Genomic DNA, 20,722 nt, shown 5'->3' with positions numbered 1-20,722 from the left:
ATGTCAGGTTATTTACCACATTGATGAAAACCCTTTTATCTTCACGATCTTGCCCCACCTGACATGTGGATACCAATGACTGTGAATTAATAGACAATCTATAAAGCAACAGTCAGGGTTAATTCAAAAATGTAATCAAAGATGGATGAATAGATGAGGATATGCCATTTTTAGGCATGTCTTCAGGCAGTTGATATAACTACCAGCAACCCAGGAGTCTCTCACCAATGAGGCCGCTTAAGTTCCAGTTCATGCTGGCTTCCTCTACGGCCATAAGTGGGAAGATCTGTCAGCAACCTGCGGATGGTCGTGGGTTTCCCCCGGGCTGTGCCCGGTTTCCACCCACCATAATGCTGGCTGCCGTCATATAAGTGAAATATTCTTGAGTACGGCGTAAAACACCAATCATATAAATAAATAAATAAATAACTACCAGCTTCTCAATACATTTGGTAAAATTTGGTCATATATAGCTCCAAAGATACATGTAACTTGATTTGATCTGATCGTAGTTTTAGCATAATGCTCAGGAATGTCTTACTTATATGATGGCGGTTGGTTTTATGGGTAGAGGAAACAGGATTGTCCTGAGTATCAACCACCAACCTTTGGCAAGTTAGTTATGTGGTTTTCAACAAATGTCATGATGTGCAACAAGTGTCATCAACTATTTATTGTCACCCATCAGTACCCAAAGACAGAAACTAGATTTATTTATTCATTTGATTGGTGTTTTATGTCATACTCAAGAATATTTCACTCATACGACAGCGGCCAGCGACCATCCACAGGTTGCTGGCAGACCTTCCTACGTACGGCCGAAGAGGAAGCCAGCATGAGCTGGACTTGAACTCACAGCGACCGAATTGGGGAGAGGCTGCTGGGTCATTACACTGCGCAAGCCCGCTAACTAAATGAGCCATGGAGGCCCCAACAGGAGCTAGAAGCTACAAATTTTTTGTCCAAGGATTGAACTCGCATCTCGTGTGTGTTTAGAAATTAAAAGATATGTACCTTAATAATGACCCAGTCATACAGCCCACTTCTCTTGAAACTTGGTAAAGAACGCAAGAGTAATGTGGACATCACACAATTAACAGACAGATGAATATTAATAAAGATGTAAATAAAAGATCTTTGTGTATTCTGAACTTCCACAGGAATGGACAAAGGATCACAGTCTTGTTGTGTCCTAACTTAAGTGAAAATTTAAAACCTCTTCAAAATGGGCACATTTTGGTAATGGAAGTTGAATTTTGGACACATTTGTCAAGTGGACGATCGTATTTCCAATTTTGACGTAAGTCAGAAATGGCTTTGTGAAATCGGCCCCAGGTACTTACTTCCTAGCAAACTGTTTGAAGGTTGCTTCTGACAGCTGTGAGTCGCCTTTAAGAGCATGTATCATGGAGAGATAGAGATACAGGTGGGGTGCCCTCTCCACCCACACCTGTAGCCTTGTCTGGGCCTCGTTAAGCCAGCTAATACCTGGGGAATGTAAAAATATCAGTTAGTACAATCTGGGATAACCATGAAAACAGACTCACTTTAATCAAAATATCACATTCAACATTTTAAAAATCATTATACATAATTTAACTTACAAATGTACGTGGTACGAATTAATGAGTTGATTCTGTCCATGGCTTAAATTACTTGCTCATTTTGGCTGATTCTGAGAGGAATAATTATCTGAGAAAGAGGTTTTAAGGTTTATTTGGAAGGTTAAACGATATCCTAATGTGAAATTTATTTATTTATTTATTTGATTGGTGTTTCACGTTGCACTCAAGAGTATTTCACTTATACGACTGTGGCCAGCATTATGGTGTGTGGAAACTGGGCAGAGCCTAGGGGAAACCCTCGACCATCCACAGGTTGCTGGCAGACCTTCCCACGTACAGCTTGAGAGGAAGCCAGCATGAGCAGGACTTGAACTCACAGCGACCGCATTGGATCGAGGCTCCTGAGTCATTACACTGCGCTAGTGCGCTAACCAACTGAGCTACAGAGGCCCCCCCCCCCCCCCCAATGTGAAATTAATGTAAGTTTCAGCACCAAAATGTCATATATTATAAAATTTATCTGTCTCCAGATATGAATTTTATTGCTGAAAATGTATCATCTTCATGAGATATTCCTTAATTCAGTTACATATACATAATGTTTTATGAAAGAAAATATTTACACTGTGTATCTTGTCATAAAAAAGAATAAGTTGTTAAATTTAAAGATATTATTTTGCAAATGTTATTTTGAAACTACACCATTAAAGTTTTTAAAAAAAGAAATAAAAAGAAACAAAAAAAGAAACAAAAAAAAGAACTAAGAAATTAAACAATTTTAACATTACTTCAATCACAGAATCATCTTACATTTAGAATTGTCAATAACATTTGATTTTCAGAGAATAATTTCAAGGCAGAAGATGTCTGATGGTCAAAGGTTCAGTCAACAGTACCTTCATACTGTCCGGCATGGTAACAAAACAGTGACAAAAAGGCAGCATCTTCTGCAAACTCCGGGATAGAATACATATTAAGTACTGCATCCCAGGCCCTGGCAGCTCCTCTGGCCTTCTCAGGGGAAAAAACTCTGTCAGGGAAATAAAGGTGAATGGAATATGAACACTTCTGGCAATGACTGATACAGTTTGAAATTAGTAGTAAAATGTAGTACTCATTTTTTGCAAGTCCGAACAACACTGAGATATCCCTGTGGATCACATAACATTCTCATTTTACATCACAACAGGGTTAAATATACCTATCTGCGAGTATTATCTCAGAAATCTACAGGGCATGCACTAAAGGGTGAATGGCAAGGGTTTAACTTAGATCCCGTGCTGGACCCGCCAAAATGCAGATAGATAGCTTTAATGTTCTCCAAATGGATTACAGTCATTTAAATTGTCAGAAACGGAAGAAAAACAGTAAAATGTGGGGATCAGAACACCTACTTCACTGCGACAGAGTGACCTTTGACCTTGTGACACTGTAGCAAGCATACCCTGAACACATATTGGGGCCTCTAAACTCTGAGATGAGTTAGTCATGTTCCCAGCTTAGCTTCCACATTAACCGCTCGGAACAGTTACGTTCACTAGCCTGGAACTTGGTCCTGTCACGTGCGCTGTCTCCAAAGTGCCAACGCTGTACACGGTGATCTTAAAGCAATTCTGAATTCATATCACCTCATTATGTGGGAATAACAATGTCCATTACATCAGAAATAACACCAAATGTAACGAATTCATATCACCTCATTATGTGGGAATAACAACATCCATTACATCACAAATAACACCAAATGTAACGAATTCATATCACCTCATTATGTGGGAATAACAATGTCCATTACATCAGAAATAACACCAAATGTAACGAATTCATATCACCTCATTATGTGGGAATAACAAGGTCCATTACATCAGAAATAACACCAAATTTAACGACGCATCCACTCAGACAGCATCAGAACTTGGCAAACCGACATTTTCACATCATGTGACTCGTTTGCTTTTCCCCAAATTAAGACCATTTTTTTTTTCACAATATAATTGATTATAGATCATTTCTGTTTGTTATTAACATGCGGAAGGCTCGAGTTCTAGGTTAGTTAGTTAGTACAGGTCTGTATTTCTAAAAGCTAAGCTGGGAAGAATGAAACAGATCTCAGATCTAGGAGCTTCTATGTGTACAACACAGACCCTGGAAGACAATAGTTCCACCAGTAATTTCAGCTTGTGATCACATTATTTCACACAATACAGGATGCTGTAAAATTACACACCTGACCTAAAGCCACAGATTGAGAAAATATTGACCCAATCTATTAAAAAACACCCTTCAGTTACAGTCTTACAAGGCTTTGGTCAGCCAACCAGGTAGGCTAGGGCTACAAGCGGATGCCTGGGCTTATACCACAATAAACCCAAACAAAAAGGAGAAGATGATCCAGGTTTCCACTCCCGGAATGCTGCAGTTGTTACTTGCTAGTTTGAGAAACATCAAGCTGTGACACTAACTGTAGGGAACCGCTAGCCTTTGCCCTAAAACGGCCAAGAGGGTACGGGTCCGCTGATCACCTGCCAGCCCAGTTGACATGTACCTCACCTACAGGACGGAGTGAGACACCACTACAAGCCGGTGAAGGTCACCAATCGCTTTTTCCATTCAATAAGATTCAGGCTTTAGTTTTTTTGTTTTTTTTGTTTTCATTTAACATCAGCTCGATTATTACTTTTACCAGTGCCAAGCGATCAACTATTCTCGTCACCGCCACTCACAATCCGCCTGGCCTGACTGCATGGTTGCTTAATGTCACTGAACATACAACCCAGATTCTCCTTGGCCTGGCCACAAAAATTTAGCTTCAATGGACTGGCCAAATTCTCCACTGGTACTACCATCATCCCATGGACGCCCAATTCATCCATATAGCCCTACATTTACATGACTTACCCAGTGTCCTCTTGATTGGCTACCAACATCATGGCTTGACCAATGAGAGCTTGACGTACATCGTCTGATGTTCCTGGGCAACACAGCTCGGCAGCTCTCAGGTACATCTTTCTTGCCATAGCCAGCTCACCAAATTGGGCGTACAGCCTGCCTGCTTCGTTAAGATGGGTGGCTCTGTAGCCAGGGTTACAGGCTGAACAGAACAAGCACAAGTCAAACCGATTAGAGCAACAATGACATGAACCGCATGGATCTGTTATAAAAAGTCCAGGAAAATCTCCAACTTCTTCATTTTGTTCATTTGATTTCACTGTTTGACGCTCTAATGAAGAAATGTTGACTTTAACAGATGACAACAGTCAGGTTTATGGGTGGAAGAAGCCAGAGTACCTGAAATTAATTAATCTGGCTTAAAAGACTAAAAACAAGGGTCAAGGTCAAGGGTCAAGGTCAAGGGCTTGACAGTGGCAGTAAGACAGAAAAGGCATGAATTTTTTAAGAAATATAGGACATGCAATCAAGCCTAATTAATTTTACCATACCTATGTTTTGTAATCAAATTTCATTGGCAGTTGACCGCTTAGAAGGTATTGCCACTAACTGCTACAATTAAGCCAAAATGCTCACATTTTTTCCAATCTTTTTTCAGGTTATAGCATATATTCATCTTGAAAACAATTACAAATAAAAGAGAAGCGAGTTTCTGATAAACTGGGCTACAGAACCTACAATTTTTTAGTTTTCTAGAATTTTTTGAAAATCATGGATTTTGTATGTTGCAAGCTGATCTGTCAAAGCCAGCTGTGCTTGAGAAAATGCAAAACAAAATGCCACTGGACACGAAAATTACAGGTGTGCCAAAATCAGTGCAGAAGTGCCGTATATTTAAACCGTATTGAGCTAATTGAAAACCACCTGCCATATGTGCCTGCCATGGATTCATAACTGTTTTTGTTATCACTTTGTTGTTACATACAGGTTCCGTGTGAGTTTGCATTGTAGGCGACGCCTGATGACATTATCATGAGTCCCTTCCAAAGACTAGTGCATTATGTAGTCTGGTGTTAGACAAAGGATTACAACAAACATTTTAAGTCGATTACAAGGAGAAGGCTGTGTGGTCTTCCCTGATAGCTCAGGGGGATATTGGAAAGTTTTAAAGCATTGTGAGCATTGGCTTGAGTCCCACTCTACCGTACATCAAATGGACGCACACTCAGGTGGTACAAGTTGCCACCCTTCACCACTCAAACTACTAACTCCAAAGCATGCATTCTTGAAAAATAATCAACTGCTCAGACAAACAGCGTGACGTCATAGCAAACATTTAAGAAGGAAAAGCACTTACCTATCTGCTGATCGGACAGGTGTAAAAAGAGTTTAGCTGCTCTCTTCACATGACCTTACACCCAGAGAAAGAATGGTATGAAACGTACTTACCTGTCTGCTGCTCTGACAGGTGTAAGAAGAGTTCAGCTGCTTTCTTCACCTGACCTTGTGTCCAGAGAGAGAATGGTAAGAAAGGTACTTACCTGTCTGCTGTTCTGACAGGTGTAAGAAGAGTTCAGTTGCTCTCTTTACCTGACCTTGTATTCAGAGAGAGAATGGTAAGAAAGGTACTTACCTGTCTACTGTTCTGACAGGCATAAGAACGGTTTAGCTGTTCTCTTCACTTGACCTTATACCCAGAGAGAGAATGGTAAAAGTACTTACCTGTCTGCTGTTCTGACAGGTGTATGAACGGTTCATCTGCTCTTTTCACCTGACCTTGTGCCCAGAGAGAGAAAGGTAAGAAAAGTACTTACCTGTCTACTGTTCTGACAGTTTTAAGAAGAGTTCAGCTGCTCTCTTCACCTGACCTTGTGCCCAGAGAGAGAAAGGTAAGAAAAGTACTTACCTGTCTGCTGTTCTGACAGGTGTAAGAAGAGTTCAGCTGCTCTCTTCACTTGGCCCCTTGCCCAGAGAGCATAGGGTAACGCAGCCTCAAACAACACCTCAATGAGACACGGGTACCTGAAAAAAGCATAATTGAGACAATTTGTATGATATTATCACTGCTCAGAGGATAGGCAAACTAACTGACTGATTGTTATTTAATGACACACTGAAGAATTTTGCACTTGTGTGATAGTGGCAAGCTTTAGGAATGCACTTCCAGAAGCATAAAAGCACCTTAAAATGATATTTTTGATGTCAATTAATATTAAAGTTTTTTTCTGATAAGAAATTAATCAACTTCACCAAAAACTCTTAAGTGGCAATATAAGGTGGATGCATAAATGTAAAGCAAAATCAGTCATTTGTAAAAATGCAAAATTTTAGGTCAAATATATAGTATACTATATGTGATGAGGCTTACCAGCTGGGGATTTGAACTAGTGATTTACCACTTGGCCAAAAAGAAATTCCCTCCAGCCCAAAGTGAGCTAGTGCTTATATATCACCAAGGTACATTCAGAGCCAGCTTTCCTAGTCATGCCCACCCAGGAAAGGGGAGTTCAACTTACACAGGGTCCGCTAAAGCATCAAGGCCTACTTTTTCGGCCACCCCAGCAACCCTGCTCGCAGCGCCAAATGTGACGAGGCTTACTAGCTGGGGATTTGGAGTCCACGCTTCTACTACTAGGTTAAAGGGAAATTCCCTCTATCCCAGAGGTAGATAGCGTTTATATATAACACCCTGTTACATATAATATGTTGAATACTCACCTTAAGGCCAAAGCCCGCTTTACTCTTACAATGCAGGTCATTGTGGCCTTATCCACCCATTCCTCAGTTGTCTGCCCCTGTCTCTTGCCGCCAGAATGGGAGGGGAGTGTCGCAGGTAACATGAGGTCAATACAATGGGCCAGATCTGATGAGGAAAACATAAGACTGATTTATGATCGACTGATTGATTTAACTGTTTTATTTTGGTCTGGTACGTTTTATTGTGTGAGTGGAGCAAATCTGATTCAAAAACACTTTTGAAAGGCAAAGAAACCATTAATAAAATGAAGTGCTGTAATCCTTCAACATTTTCGCATGTTTGCAAGTTGTTTATTCAACCATATTCTGAAAGCATTATCACTATTTTAAAGTGATAAAATTACACTTTTTGTGAAGACTTGAAATCAGCCAACTCATCCGATGTAGTTTTGTCTCAAATCAAATTTAAAAAACTACTGAAAATACGTTGCTCTTTTCATGTGCGAAAATGTTGAGGAATTAGAGCACATGTATATACCACATGAAATGCCATTAAACACTGTTCAGAAAAAATAGTTTGACTTATGGTTTTAGAATTTTCCAACCGAACATGTAAAATGCCTTCACAAATGTCGAATTCTATGGCGGGCTGTTGGCGCCCAGAGGGTATCAATTATATCAAATGATTTTCCATATGTTTTTGCTTGCAATGGCTTGTTTAAATGTCCATTCGGTGAAAGCTTTCATAGGTCTCTATGTACATGCATTTTGAATGATGGAATCTGGCGGTATCAAGATTTGTACAAAAAAATTGAATTTATGTGCTTATTTGATTGGTGTTTTATGCTTTCCTAAGAATATTTCATTTATACATTTTAGCATTATGGTGGGAAGAAACCAAGCACATCACAGGGAAAACATGATTAAGGAAGTGGCTTTTGTAATTTCAGCTGAAATGTTACTTACGAGACCACATCAGATGTTTGCTGCCTTTTTCACATTCAATTCCATGGGTGGGCAAAAGGGTAATAGTAACAGGTAGACTGTTGATCAGTTTAGCTGCAGATTGCTGTGACAGTCGGCTTCGATCAACTTTACATTCATACAAAGCCCACATATTTCTCAGAGGACGGCAAACAAATTTTAACTCCTTGTTTCCAGAAGTTTCTGATAAAACGAAGTGTTCCTTATCCGAGCCAGAGAGCAACTTGTTGTGGAGAGAGAGAGTCCTGTGTAACCATGACAACTGTAAAGCCGCCATGGCTCCATCATGGCGATATTTTGAGGTCATGTGATACAAGCCATACGGTACTTGTAAAGCTGTTCTTTCAGGGTTATCTCCCCTTACTTGATTCTCATACATTTTGTTTCCTTTACAACGCATGCACAGCTCCACAAGGCTCGGCACTTCTTTAGATAAACTCACAACAGAATCATGGACGCTGTCATAGGGCAGCTCTACTCCGAGACTTTCTACATTTTGAAATGGAACAGCTAGACTGAGGTAGTGCATTTTGAAATTTCTGACACGCTTTTTCCTTTGCTTTTTGCTGGGCCTGCGCTTTCTTTCCTGTTCCCTTATGGGAACAGAGGTCGAAGAACATGATGATTTAGAATCCATCTCCACCGCATTTTCAGACGGATACTCTGTTTTATCATCAAGTTCATTGTTATCATCATATGTGTATTCCTCAGCACTGAAATACATTGAACTGTCACTGGAATAAGAATCATCATCTCCGGCATCATCATTATCATCAATGTCATCTGCAGCAGTAACGTCATCAAATCCTGACACACCCGTGGCCAGCCCCTCAGCTTCTGTCTTACAACTGCCATTCCCTGTAGAACCATGACAACCTGTTCAAGGAGACACACAATGCAGGGATCTAGCCTTAGCTTCATCATGATACAGATGAAATATTGCCAATCTGATCTTATTACACCTCAATCATTCATCATTTATTTTAGCAATACCTAAACTATGCAATTCTTAATACTTTACATAAAATCAGATGAAATATTGCCAATCTGATCTTATTACACCTCAATCATTCATCATTTATTTTAGCAATACCTAAACTACGCAATTCTTAATACTTTACATAAAATCTGAATTTTGCCCTGCAATTTAAGTTACTGTGGATGTATGAGCAGGTTTTATTTATTTAATAAATTTATTTGATTGGTGTTTTACGCCATACTCAAGAATATTTCATTTATACGACGGCGGCCGGCAATATGGTGGGAGGAAACTGGCCAGAGCCCGGGGGAAACCCAAGACCATCCGCAGGTTGCTGGCAGACCTGTCCAGGTACGGCCAGAGAGGAAGCTTGCATGAGCTGGACTTGAACTCATAGCGATTGCATTGGGGAGAGGCTGGCGCGCTAACCAACTGAGCTACGGAGGCCCCCAGCAGGCTTTATGAATTAAAATGAAATGAATTGCAACTCTTTTTTTTTTTTTTGGAGAGCAAGAAAAAAACTGGATGTGGTAGCACATCAATATGTATACTGGGATGCCCGCTCATTTATCCTTAGGGGCCTCCATGGCCAAGGTGGTGAGCATGCCAGTGTGGCACAATGACCCTGGAGCCTCTCACCAACGCGGTCGCTGTGAGTTGAAGTCCAGCTCAGGCTGACTTTCTCTCTGGCCGTATGTGGGAAGGTCTGAGAGCAACCTGCAGTTGGTCGTGGGTTTCGACCAGGGTCTGCCTGGTTTTGCTCCCACCATAATCTTTGCCATTATATTCATGAACACAGCGTAAAACACCAATCAGCGTAAAACACCAATCAGCGTAAAACACATACCAATCAAATAAATAAATAAATAAATAAATCCTATATATTACATGTTACACAAGTAGGTCTGAAACTGCATATGGTTATCATCAACCAGGAGTCGTCTTCATATGACTGAATCTACCAGGAGAGCACCAATCTCTTTACCAGTGATACGAGACTTGTTTCCTGGTTTCCTCGATGCAGGCTTGTTATAATCTTCCCTCCCAAATTCCCAAGACACCATTCGGGCAAATGCTGGCCGACAGAGTCTCAGAGCAGCCAGATCTTGTAACCTGGCATCGTCTTCCTGCCTGGATGCCATCACTGATGCAGCTTTGAGAACTTGATGTAAGGTTTGCAACTGAAACGGTAACATTAATACGTGTCATACATGGAAATCATTAATACTACCCTTTAAGAATATATCTTCTCTGAGTTTATTTGGTGTTCAGTCACAGTTCTCACTGAAGAATTTTTATGTATTTATGCTTGGGGTTTAATGTCATACTTAACGATTTTTCAGTCTAATGATGACAAGGAGTTACTATATCATTCATCACTTATTCATCACTTACATGTATTGTATATTGTGTCTTCTTACAGCAAGGTATGTCCATGTCGCCAAAGTGCTGCAGCCACAAAAGTATCATGCTGAAGACACCAAACATGACACCCTACTCAGTCCCACATTATACTGACTATACAGGCCAACCACATTTCTTTGCTCTAATTTCTCAGTGCTGAGCACCAAGCCAGGCGGTAACAAGCACTACTTTCAAAGTCTTTGGTATGACCCAACCTGTGTTTGATCCCTAGGTCTCCCAACTTCGAGGCGGACGCTCTAACCATTAAGCCAACAAGGCTGTCCAATTTTTACGGATGCAGCAAACTGAAGTGCACAGAGTACAGCACTGTAGCTCATCAGATAACTGATGTTTCCATGACATAAAGCTATGGCTAAACCAGTGAAAGCTGAACTTAACTGAACTTACTTGTTATTGACAAACTTCAAAAATATAGGCATAGAAAATGAAAGTGACTATAAGCCACATCCAGAGCTAGAACTGCAGCAATCCTTACCCTACCTACTCCATGCATACGTAAAACACCAATCAAATAAATATTCCATGTTTCTTTAGACGACCATATCTCGGCCAAAGTGGAAGAATCCAATGGATTGATTCACACAATGACGGTTACAAGTTAAACAATTACAAAAATTAGGTGGATGAATGTGCAAATTAATGAGGGTCTCAATATAGATTTGAAAACGTCAAATCTATTTGTACAGTCACAATGATTTTCTGCAAAACTCAAATGAATTTCCTTTTAACACGTTCAGAGATAAAGTGGTGAAAATTTGACTTGCTGATATTTATGGCCATCAAGCTGATTAATATGAAAATTGATAATTTTAACGATAAATCAATATATTCAGCTAAACTCTATAATAGACCATTAGAAACACTGACTGCATGTAGGCCCTATTTGAACTGGTATAAGAAAATTTAACTTTATATGTGTTTTAATTAGGGTCACTGATCACTGACGGGTCACTGACACGGTTACAAAGTATTATTATGGTTCCACCCTACAACAAAAAAACAATTTGACTGCTAGGCACATCCGAAGCAATTTGAAAGTGGTGGTGCAGCCACTGGTCATCTATCCCAGCACAAAAGGCAAGGACACAGGGATCGCCTAGCTAGCTTTGGGATGCTAAATGTCTGGAGATGACCTGAAATATTTTTATGGGTTTTTTATTCTTCGCATAGATCCATAGTAATGTTATGTGCTTAACAGTTTACAGTGCACATGTGTGTGCATGCACAGGCCTTCATTTTGTTGGTCGCCATTAAATTGGTTTAACTTTACTTTTGATTTAATATTTTTTTCTTTAACATTTTTTTTTTTTTTTACCTCTTTGTGCCGGACTGCTTCCAACGACACTGACTGAACTAAATTCTGTCACTGTGTGAAAACTGGAAAAAAAAAACAAAAATTAAAATAACAAGTATCACAAAGGTATGTTCAGATAAAGTTTTCACAGATGTTTCCACTGACACTAAATTCAAGTTTCTTTTTTTCAAACGAAAAGGAAACAAAAAACAATTATTATAAATGTAAAAACTGTTAAAAATAAATAAATATTAATAAACAAAATAAAGTAAAAAAAAAATTAAGATGTAGGCCTAGGCCTGTATTACAGGTCTATATGTTTAAAATAAATATGATCTCCAATTAATTCACTTTGCATATGTGCAATACGACTTACGTTAGTCAACAATGCAGCAACAGATCTTTAGAGTCACTGACAGAATTGTATCACAAGTCCTTTACATTGGCACTGACAGGTTGAAGCCAAGCTAGGAAGAGCATGCATGGGAACTCAAAGTGAACTGAAGTTGCCTGCTCAACATGTGACGTGAAAATGTTGTTGCACCACTTTATGAAATTTGCCGATTTACACTTGTAGACATTCTGTTGTTTGGAAAATTAACTCTAAGTATATCGTTCTCTAAGAAATATTTACTGTTGTTAACTTTTCAGTTTGGATGTCAGTTTAATGAGCGTTATATCTGCTTCCAAATACTCAAAATTAGAACTGTCAACAGCTACACAAAAAGCGCCGTCTACATTACCTCCCTTCGAAGGCATGTGATCATCCGGGCACCTGTGCAAGTCGAAGCGTGTCAGATTCTCTGAAAAATAAAACTTAGTATAGAAACGAAACTCAAACTTAAAATAAATCATTACTATTTTACAACATTATGTAACAAGCTTAAATTTCAAAGACATGTGAGTGATTGGCTAAAAAATGTGGTGTTTTAATATTTATGATTGAATGTAATAATATTGCTTAAATACAGAAAAGATGGTGTAAGGATTTCGTCAAACCAAGTTAATGTTTTTCATGCGCGCCTTCCTCGATCGCCACATCGCCATTTTGTGCCATTTAGATCCGACCTTTCAGAGAGAACGAGTGCAATCAAAATGGGCACGAGGGTGTACATCGGGCGATTGTCGTACCATACCAGGGAGAAGGATGTCGAAAGGTTTTTCAGGAACTATGGTAAAATCCGTGATTTGATGTTGAAAAACGGTTATGGATTTGTTGAGTTTGACGATTACAGAGACGCCGACGACGCGGTTTATGAGCTCAATGGGAAAGAGCTTTGTGGCGAGAGGGTTGTAGTGGAGCATGCCAGGGGACGAGGGATGTCCAGGGGCGACGAATATCGACGAGAGAGAGATTGGGGCTTCCCACCTCGTCGACGAGGTGGTCGAGGCAGGGACAAGTATGGTCCACCGAGCAGAACAGATTTCCGAGTGATTGTTGAAAATTTGTCATCTGGCGTGAGTTGGCAGAATCTCAAGGACTATGTACGCCAGGGGGGAGAAGTCACGTACGCTGACGCTCACAAACAGCGTCGTAACGAAGGTATTGTTGAATTTGCTACTTACAAGGATATGAAAAATGCAATTGACAAACTTGATGATACTGAATTAAATGGTAGACGAATTCGTCTGGTCGAGGACAAACCATCTAGAAAACGCAGGAGCAGTGACAGCCGCAGCAGATCGCGCAGCCGAAGTCGGTCCAGGTCCAGGTCCAGACGTAGCAGAAGCAGAAGCCGCAGCAAGAGTCGAAGCCGGAGTAGAAGTGCGAGCCGTAGCCCAAGTCGAGGCCGAGATCGAGATCATGACCGAAAGGGCAGCCGTTCTGTGTCGAAATCCAAATCCAAATCCAGGAGTAAATCAAGAAGCCGAAGTCGATCCAAGTCCAAGTCGAGATCTCGTTCCAAGTCTGCAACCCCAGAGAAGAACGGTTCCCCAGAAAGACATGAGGACGTTAAACAGGAAGAGCAAGACTGAGGAGACTAATGTGAACAATACAGTGCCTCAAAAGAGAAAAACAGGCTGACTGCAATTTCCTTTGTGGTTTCAATTCAGCTAAATATATTCAGTGTTCAATTCGAAGGTTCAGAATCATCCAGTAACGATGTCATAATACAGATCATGATACACTTTCATTTCATTGACATTAATTTGTGTTCTAAGAACTGGAATGGAACTCCATATTTAGAATGCCATTTGTTTCAGCGTCAGCTTTGTCATTATATTAGTGTTTGGTATGTAGTATTTAGGTAATAAACATGTTTTTAATATCTTAACATCTTTGCATTGCAGCATGTGTAACTGCCTTGTATTATAACATTGTTTTATTTTCATGTTACAGTGTAAGAGAAATGGGTATATTACATGCTGAGGCTTCCATTGAGTTTGGGGTCATACCTCTTGCTTCTGGAGAGGACTAGAAGGTCTGGGCAGATGAACTCGCTCAATTATGGCTTGAGAGGTTGAGAAGTCCTTAATGAGATCTCGAAAACAAGTCACTTAGATGAGGGTGTAGCGAATGTCCCCGATGAGGTCTGGCTGTCCCATTTTGGGTCTCCCATATCGTGTCTCTACAACAGAGTGCCGTCTCCCATGGTCCTCCGTAAGGGTAGAAAAAAAAGAATTGGGCGGATGTCTCCTTGGAAGTTAAACTCTCCAAGGTATTGCAAAGTTGACCCAATTTTGTAAAGGAATTCAGCACAGCTAACTTGTTCAGGCACATTATAGAAATGAGCGTGAGCACTTTAAGGTCAAGTTCACCAACTATATACAGAATTAATTTCAGACGAATTTTATAAATGTTTTGTTTCAGTATTAGACTTGCCAGTCTGCCAAATTCCAATAAGGTACTAGTACCTGATATTTGTTAGATATCTGAAACAAATTCATATGAGTGAAATCTGGTAGCCCATGAGGATTTATGATGATCCCATGGTCGACCATTTCTCAGATGTTTATTGTGAAACACAGGTTCTTAGTGAGCTGATGTACTATCCTCTACCACGTGATCATTTTCAATACAGAGTAGCTGTGAGTGGACTGCTAAACTGTGCAACTCCCTAAGAAATCAATAGAGATTTTCAGGCACAAAATCTAACACTTCAGTGTATTTCATCTTTGAAGGCAAGAGTAAACCCTTATACAGCACGCAACGGTTTTATTTCTTATTAATGGCATGTGTTACTCAAATCTTTAAAATCTTTCATGCTCTGTTTAGTGAAAATAGCCTTTGATTACCATCTTAGAGCATATGAGCGGACTACAATGTATATGCCTGATACACACAAATGTCATGTGTCAGAATCTGACAGTGTGAAGGAGATGTAAACCTTCAGGTTATCTGTACTAACAAGGGTTTGTTCTTGCCTGAATGAAATGTTTGTCGTGAATGAAAGAAGAGATTTACATGTATACTCAGAGGTCCTACAAGAGCTGCAGCCCATGGAAGAAAACAAAGGCACCAAGCTCAAAACAGTTGCTTTAATTCATTCTCTTTCGATTTACAGTCAGCGTGACACTGGGTTGGTAAGGGTATGGAGAGGTCCCTCCCCCCTCATTCGTGCTCACGCCCCCAGAGGTGTAGGCGTTCTGTCTGAAGTTGAAATAGTTGTCTGGGTCTGAGCCTTGATTCATCCCATGGGTGTGGTCTCGCAACTTGAGTGGCTGTGTGAAGATGTCTATGTGGCATTGAAATTCTCTGGCCTCCCATTCTCCCCTACAAAAATGTTCACTTCTCAGCAAGGAGATCTCGATTGCTGGGTTACCTGTTCTGCTACCTAATGAGTGCCGAGAGTTAAGCCTGAGAGGTGCTGGTCATCAAAGGTATCCCACTCTTAAATGGCTGTTTTTTTTTTTTGTGTGTGTCAAGTTGGGATTTGCAAACCTTAATTTATAGCAGTTTTTCAATTAATATTTTTAATTATGCTAAAATTGTAATCAAATGTAAATGAAATTGATTTGTTTAGTTCTTATCATAAACCATAAGCAAATTTTAAGACCAGGAGCCACATTCACAATTCTTCATAGATTCATTTTTGTGATTTTTCCATGAAGCAAGTGCTAGGTATAAATGGCATAAGAGTTGATTTTTAAGGAAAGTTATAAAGAATTTATATTTATAAGTAGACCATGGATGTATGCAAGATAAAGCAACCAATTTTAGGAACCTGCGTGTAAAAGCTTACCTAAATTGTCTTATACCATTTGAGAATTAGAATGCTGCTTTCAAGCCTGAGATTTTTCCTCTTTTTGGAGGAATTCCTCTTTATTTATTTAAAAAAATGCATCAGAAAAATGTTCAGAATTTTAATTCAGAAATGCTGTAAATGACAAAATTATGAGTGTGATGTATAGTTTCCTCTTTTTCATCCCAGTATCTCGCATCCTTGTTTTTTGGGTCAGTAGGCTACCCACTTTTTCAAAATTTGTGAGTATAGGATGGATGCAGATTGGCTTCTGTGCATTGCATAAATTGTGCAAAACCCGGTATAGCCTTGATTCTTCCTCTTCAGGTTATAGTAACATTTTTTAGATGAAATATGAGTGTATGTTCTTTCAACCCCTGATGGTATAGGTGGAAGGTTTCATTTGCCGATGTAAATGAACTTTTGTGAATGGTGTATAAATTTCGAACTACTTTTTAACTTTACAGTGTGTCAGAGGTGTGAAGGTCGAGTACCAGCCTTTGCTTCTCAATTCTGATAGATGAGGTTGAATATTGTGACTAAGAGGTGGTCCCTTAAATATATGCCCAACAAGGGATCGTTTGGTGGCGAGAAGTCTGGGTCAGCCAGTGCACCGAGATGGCTGGTGCCGTTTTGGCGGTGGCACATTAACGTATGGTGACTGAGGCGGTGTTAGCAAGGCGAAAGATGTAGACCTCACCAACCCCAGTTGACTGCATTGACCCAGGCAGTCTAGGCTAGACGTGGACAAGGACGGTTGCAACGTTGCAGTTCGGATCATATGGAGATCTATGCTGAACAGACGGAAGATTGTAATATTTTCGGCATTTCATTCACGAAATCTGTCCACCTAAATTCAGTTTTATGAACTCCTCTCCAATCAGTTGGAGATCGGAACTAAAAAGCGCAAGTGATTTAAAACATTTTCAGCATTTCCATCACAAAATCTTGCAAACTAAATTCCGTTTAATGTAAATGTTTCGGACTGTAACATCGCTTGATGGTTTAGATACAGTAGTAATTAAACGACGAAACAAACCAGTAAAATTTTGCCGGATTTGTCAACCACTGCACATTTGTGTATACTAAATAAATTCCAACAAGCACTTTACGCGATGTAACCCCCACCCCCTACCCCCCCACCACGCACACTCCATTCCATCCCTCTCCAAGAATACTGGAATAAATAAAAGGTGAATCAAAGTCAGCCTGACCTCGCGGTTTACGTCTGCATGATTCTAACCATTAAGCGGTGCTATACAGGTGAACATCGTAAGACTTAATTATAGAGGTGTGTCCGTTTTGTATAATTCAATTCGTTTGCATAGTTTAAACAATTTATTACTTTCGAACTGGACTACACCTTCACCAAGGAAAAGATAGTAGCCACTCGAGGTGTATCTTAGTTTTTGTGACCCCAATCATATACTCAAGAAGTAAACATTAAAATAAATGCAACTAGCTAAACGGCGGTATAGTAAAGCGAAGACTGTAGAGCGACTGGTTAGTAGCTTTTAGACGAAACCGGTCGACCGGCCACACCTCTAAGCTAATTTTAGAATATGATCCGTAAAGCGGGATTTGACATCTAACTTCTGGCACAACACATCTACTGGTGTGACCCCACAAACCTAAACTCTGCTACCGATAATGGAGAATTTAATAAAGGCGAAAATTTTCAGTTTGGTAAGCTGTGACACTTGATATTTCCATTGGTGGTTTTTTTTTTTTTTTTTTTTTTTTTTTTTTTTTTTTTTTTTTTTAACGTTTAGCCGATGGGTAGTCGCTCCCTTCGCCAAAACCCTACAGGGAGTGTGGAAAGGTGCCTCAAATGTTTACGATTGGGTTAGCAGCAACAATTACCACATAGCGAAGGAACCGTTCAGTTTGTGTTAAAAGATGCACATAAGATGTATTCTTTTTTGTACATTGGGACCTACATACTAAAATATGGGCAAAAAGTTTACCTCTGTTGCGAAAGAGCGTGGCCAAAACTGATGCCGAAGTAGTCCGGAGGCTTGCACTAGCGAAATTTACCTTGCAAATAGGTATGGTTTACAAGTTGGCGTTGTAAAATGTTAGATTAATGAGAAGGCAGTCTTCGGAAACACCTTACAGCTCTTCGAGCTTAACTGTAGAAGGCTTGGTGGCCATGCACGAGGTGGCTGGAGTATTGCCATCGGGCTTGAGTCATAGTCGTTTGATTCATCCAGGAGGTTCAAGGAAAAACTGGAAGCGGGCGAACTGAGATAAGAAAGGCAGAAGACATATTAGGAAACAATCGGCTTCCAAAGGCACCCCTCACACAATCACTATTCTCGTCAGTATTATTGAGCCCTCCATATTGTTGAATGTGTGTATAGATGTCTTCAGTAGTATTGTGCAATGTTTCAATTTTCACGTGGACGTCGATGTGAAAGCAACGTGCATTGCCCGAAGAAAGAGCTTTCCTTCTCTTGGTGATTGAACCATGCCTTGAGATACCGTACCTATTATATATGAATGATCAAATCGGAAGACTGCAGTAATGCAGGCAAAAGTAGTTTTTACTTTATCTTTATCTCCTGGCTCGTTTTGTAGAACTTCTCGAAGTAGACTGGTGTGGTTAAATTTGTCACACTGGAGGTACATCGTTTCGTCCATTTTCCAAGCTTTTTCAGCCCTTTTAGACTCCAAAATGCTGTGGCAAGGGCTAAACCGATCGTTCTGTCCATGGTAGGTGTTGTAGCAGACTTGATTCAGTGATATTGAGTGTGTGTATACCGCTTCATTCACGGAAACCTTGACACGTGACTAGGCGACGAGAGCAAGGTATAATTTTCTCAAGCATTCCACATCACAATATGGATGCATGTAGGTAAACTCGTGTCCGTAATGGGGCTTGAAATCGTAAGGCGATATCTGACCGTAAGTCCTGATATGTATGTTATAGATCTTGTCCACGTATCAGCCCTACAAATACGCGGCGGTCCAATCAGTTCGAGAAAACTAAAGGTTGAAAAGATGTTTGCATTACCTGGTGACCTGTACCCCATCGTGAAGCTCGACTTCCGGTAACTTATTCTCTCCCAAAGATTTATGTAAATTTCATTTGACAAACAATCCATAACAAAAGAAAACGATTAAGCCTTGGTGAAGTGTGGCTGTTGGGGTCTCTAGGACAGGAATCCTGCAGATTGTCGATTTCCTTAATGGTTTGTAGGTTTGATACACCACGTTCCATGCCTCTAACTAAACAGGAGTGTCAAAAAAAAATGCGTGAAATATAAATACAATTTGGCAGTCTCGAATGCAAATCAACAGCACCAAAGAGCCAAAACATGACTGGCTTGTTCGTACAAAAAGATCTTGCACTAGACAACAGGTGGAGTGGATTCCAAATTAAAATATCCAGAAATTAATAAAACGCATTCAGTTGTAGGCCCTGACTTAGTTATTGTGTTAGCTTGACCATGGCTGGTGACGAAATATACTTTCTCGGTGAGAGAGCTACATTGGCCTAACAAAATCTATATCTTGCATGATCGTTATTAACATTCAAAAGTAGATCAGTCAGTTGGTTCAGAGACCGGAAGAATTTTTGAAATGAGCCTACAACCCACTAATACAGTGAAGTGAGGTATCGATATAAACTGTTTAAGGCATAGAAAGGGTAGTAGGCTACGTGGCACAATCAGAAGCGCATGTAGCCATCCTTCCCTTGTGTTGTAAACATTCTAGACTGACGGCAGCCTGAAATTCAGCTCGGAGAAACAAATGTAAAACACGACTGACAAAGTTTTCGACCTGTGCATAAGGGAAGTTCCGGGTGTCCCAAGATAAAATGCACGAAATGTGCAATATGCACAACGTAGAATGCATGTTTTAACTGGACGCAGACGTGCTACATGTACATGTATATAAGATTGCGTAGAGCAGCCAGCTGAGATTTGAGTGAGAATATCGTGGCTGTAAAGTTCATTCAGTTTAGCTTTCTGTAGCCCTACTCTTCCATTTACTAAACAGGAGCACAACTAGTCGAAGCTGTACGCCACAAAAACGTTTCCTGTAGTCCTTGAGTAATTCTTGCTTCATATCACCCAGTTATTCGTGAATAATAAAGAGCATAAAGTCACAATTACCACAAATGTACCTGTTACATCGGCAGCAAGCTAAACTTCCTAACCCTCGTTTTCAATTCGAGTGGGTCGTGAAATGATTAGATTGAAAATAAGGATATTGTACATCATCTAAAGGGCGATTGACAAATTACCTTACCTATGTACGGTAGTATTTTAATTTGTGTGTAAATAATATACAAAAGGAAACTATAGTCAGCTGTTGGGAAGAAAGGAGACGATCTTGAGTTGGGAAGAGCGGTCGAGTCCACCACAACAATGAAGTTCAGTGATTCGAAAATAGTGGTTGACGAAGTTCTGATGTCCGAGTGGTTGCATCAGTCACATTTGTGATGTTCTTTATTATTTTCCAAGAACTGGTTGACCCGCATCAGTATAATAGTTTGGGCGGGGTGAATTACTTGCCATCGGTAAGACGTCTCGGTGAAGCAGCACTAGATAAAAGAGCGGTTGCAATCAGTCCTGCGACAAGTAGGCACATCACATGCACTCTAAGGATTCCTTCGTCGTCATAAGACCAAACGGAATTCAGAATTACTTTTAAGATCACGGGACACCTCTTTTGTGGCGTACAACGTTGGAACTTT

At 40.1% G+C, this 20,722-nt stretch overlaps 2 protein-coding genes across 2 annotated transcripts in view; one reads left to right on the top strand and one right to left on the bottom strand.

Annotated features, from left to right (window-relative positions):
- The window catches only part of LOC135479766 (uncharacterized), a 35,473-nt gene extending 23,614 nt beyond the window's left edge, over positions 1-11,859 (bottom strand). Inside the window, exons 1-9 of the mRNA XM_064759671.1 lie at positions 11,855-11,859; positions 10,100-10,295; positions 8,118-9,011; positions 7,173-7,317; positions 6,361-6,476; positions 5,904-5,957; positions 4,464-4,656; positions 2,462-2,595; positions 1,344-1,488 (exon numbers count right to left, since the gene is read on the bottom strand). Coding sequence (XP_064615741.1) covers positions 1,344-1,488; positions 2,462-2,595; positions 4,464-4,656; positions 5,904-5,957; positions 6,361-6,476; positions 7,173-7,317; positions 8,118-9,011; positions 10,100-10,256 — 1,838 coding nt within the window. The 5' untranslated portion in view covers positions 10,257-10,295; positions 11,855-11,859. The remainder of the gene's footprint in view (positions 1-1,343; positions 1,489-2,461; positions 2,596-4,463; positions 4,657-5,903; positions 5,958-6,360; positions 6,477-7,172; positions 7,318-8,117; positions 9,012-10,099; positions 10,296-11,854) is intronic.
- A 1,008-nt stretch (positions 11,860-12,867) lies between these two features.
- On the top strand, positions 12,868-14,111 carry LOC135479022 (serine/arginine-rich splicing factor 6-like). Its single transcript, XM_064758725.1, has one exon. The coding sequence runs from the start codon at positions 12,929-12,931 to the stop codon at positions 13,808-13,810; it is 882 nt and encodes a 293-aa protein (XP_064614795.1). The 5' UTR covers positions 12,868-12,928; the 3' UTR covers positions 13,811-14,111.
- Positions 14,112-20,722: the final 6,611 nt, after the last annotated feature.

Source organism: Liolophura sinensis, chromosome 12 (assembly GCF_032854445.1).
Source record: "Liolophura sinensis isolate JHLJ2023 chromosome 12, CUHK_Ljap_v2, whole genome shotgun sequence".
NCBI lineage: Eukaryota > Metazoa > Mollusca > Polyplacophora > Chitonida > Chitonidae > Liolophura > Liolophura sinensis.
Note: the sequence above shows the minus strand (reverse complement) of the source record. Positions and strands in the feature narration are given on the sequence as shown.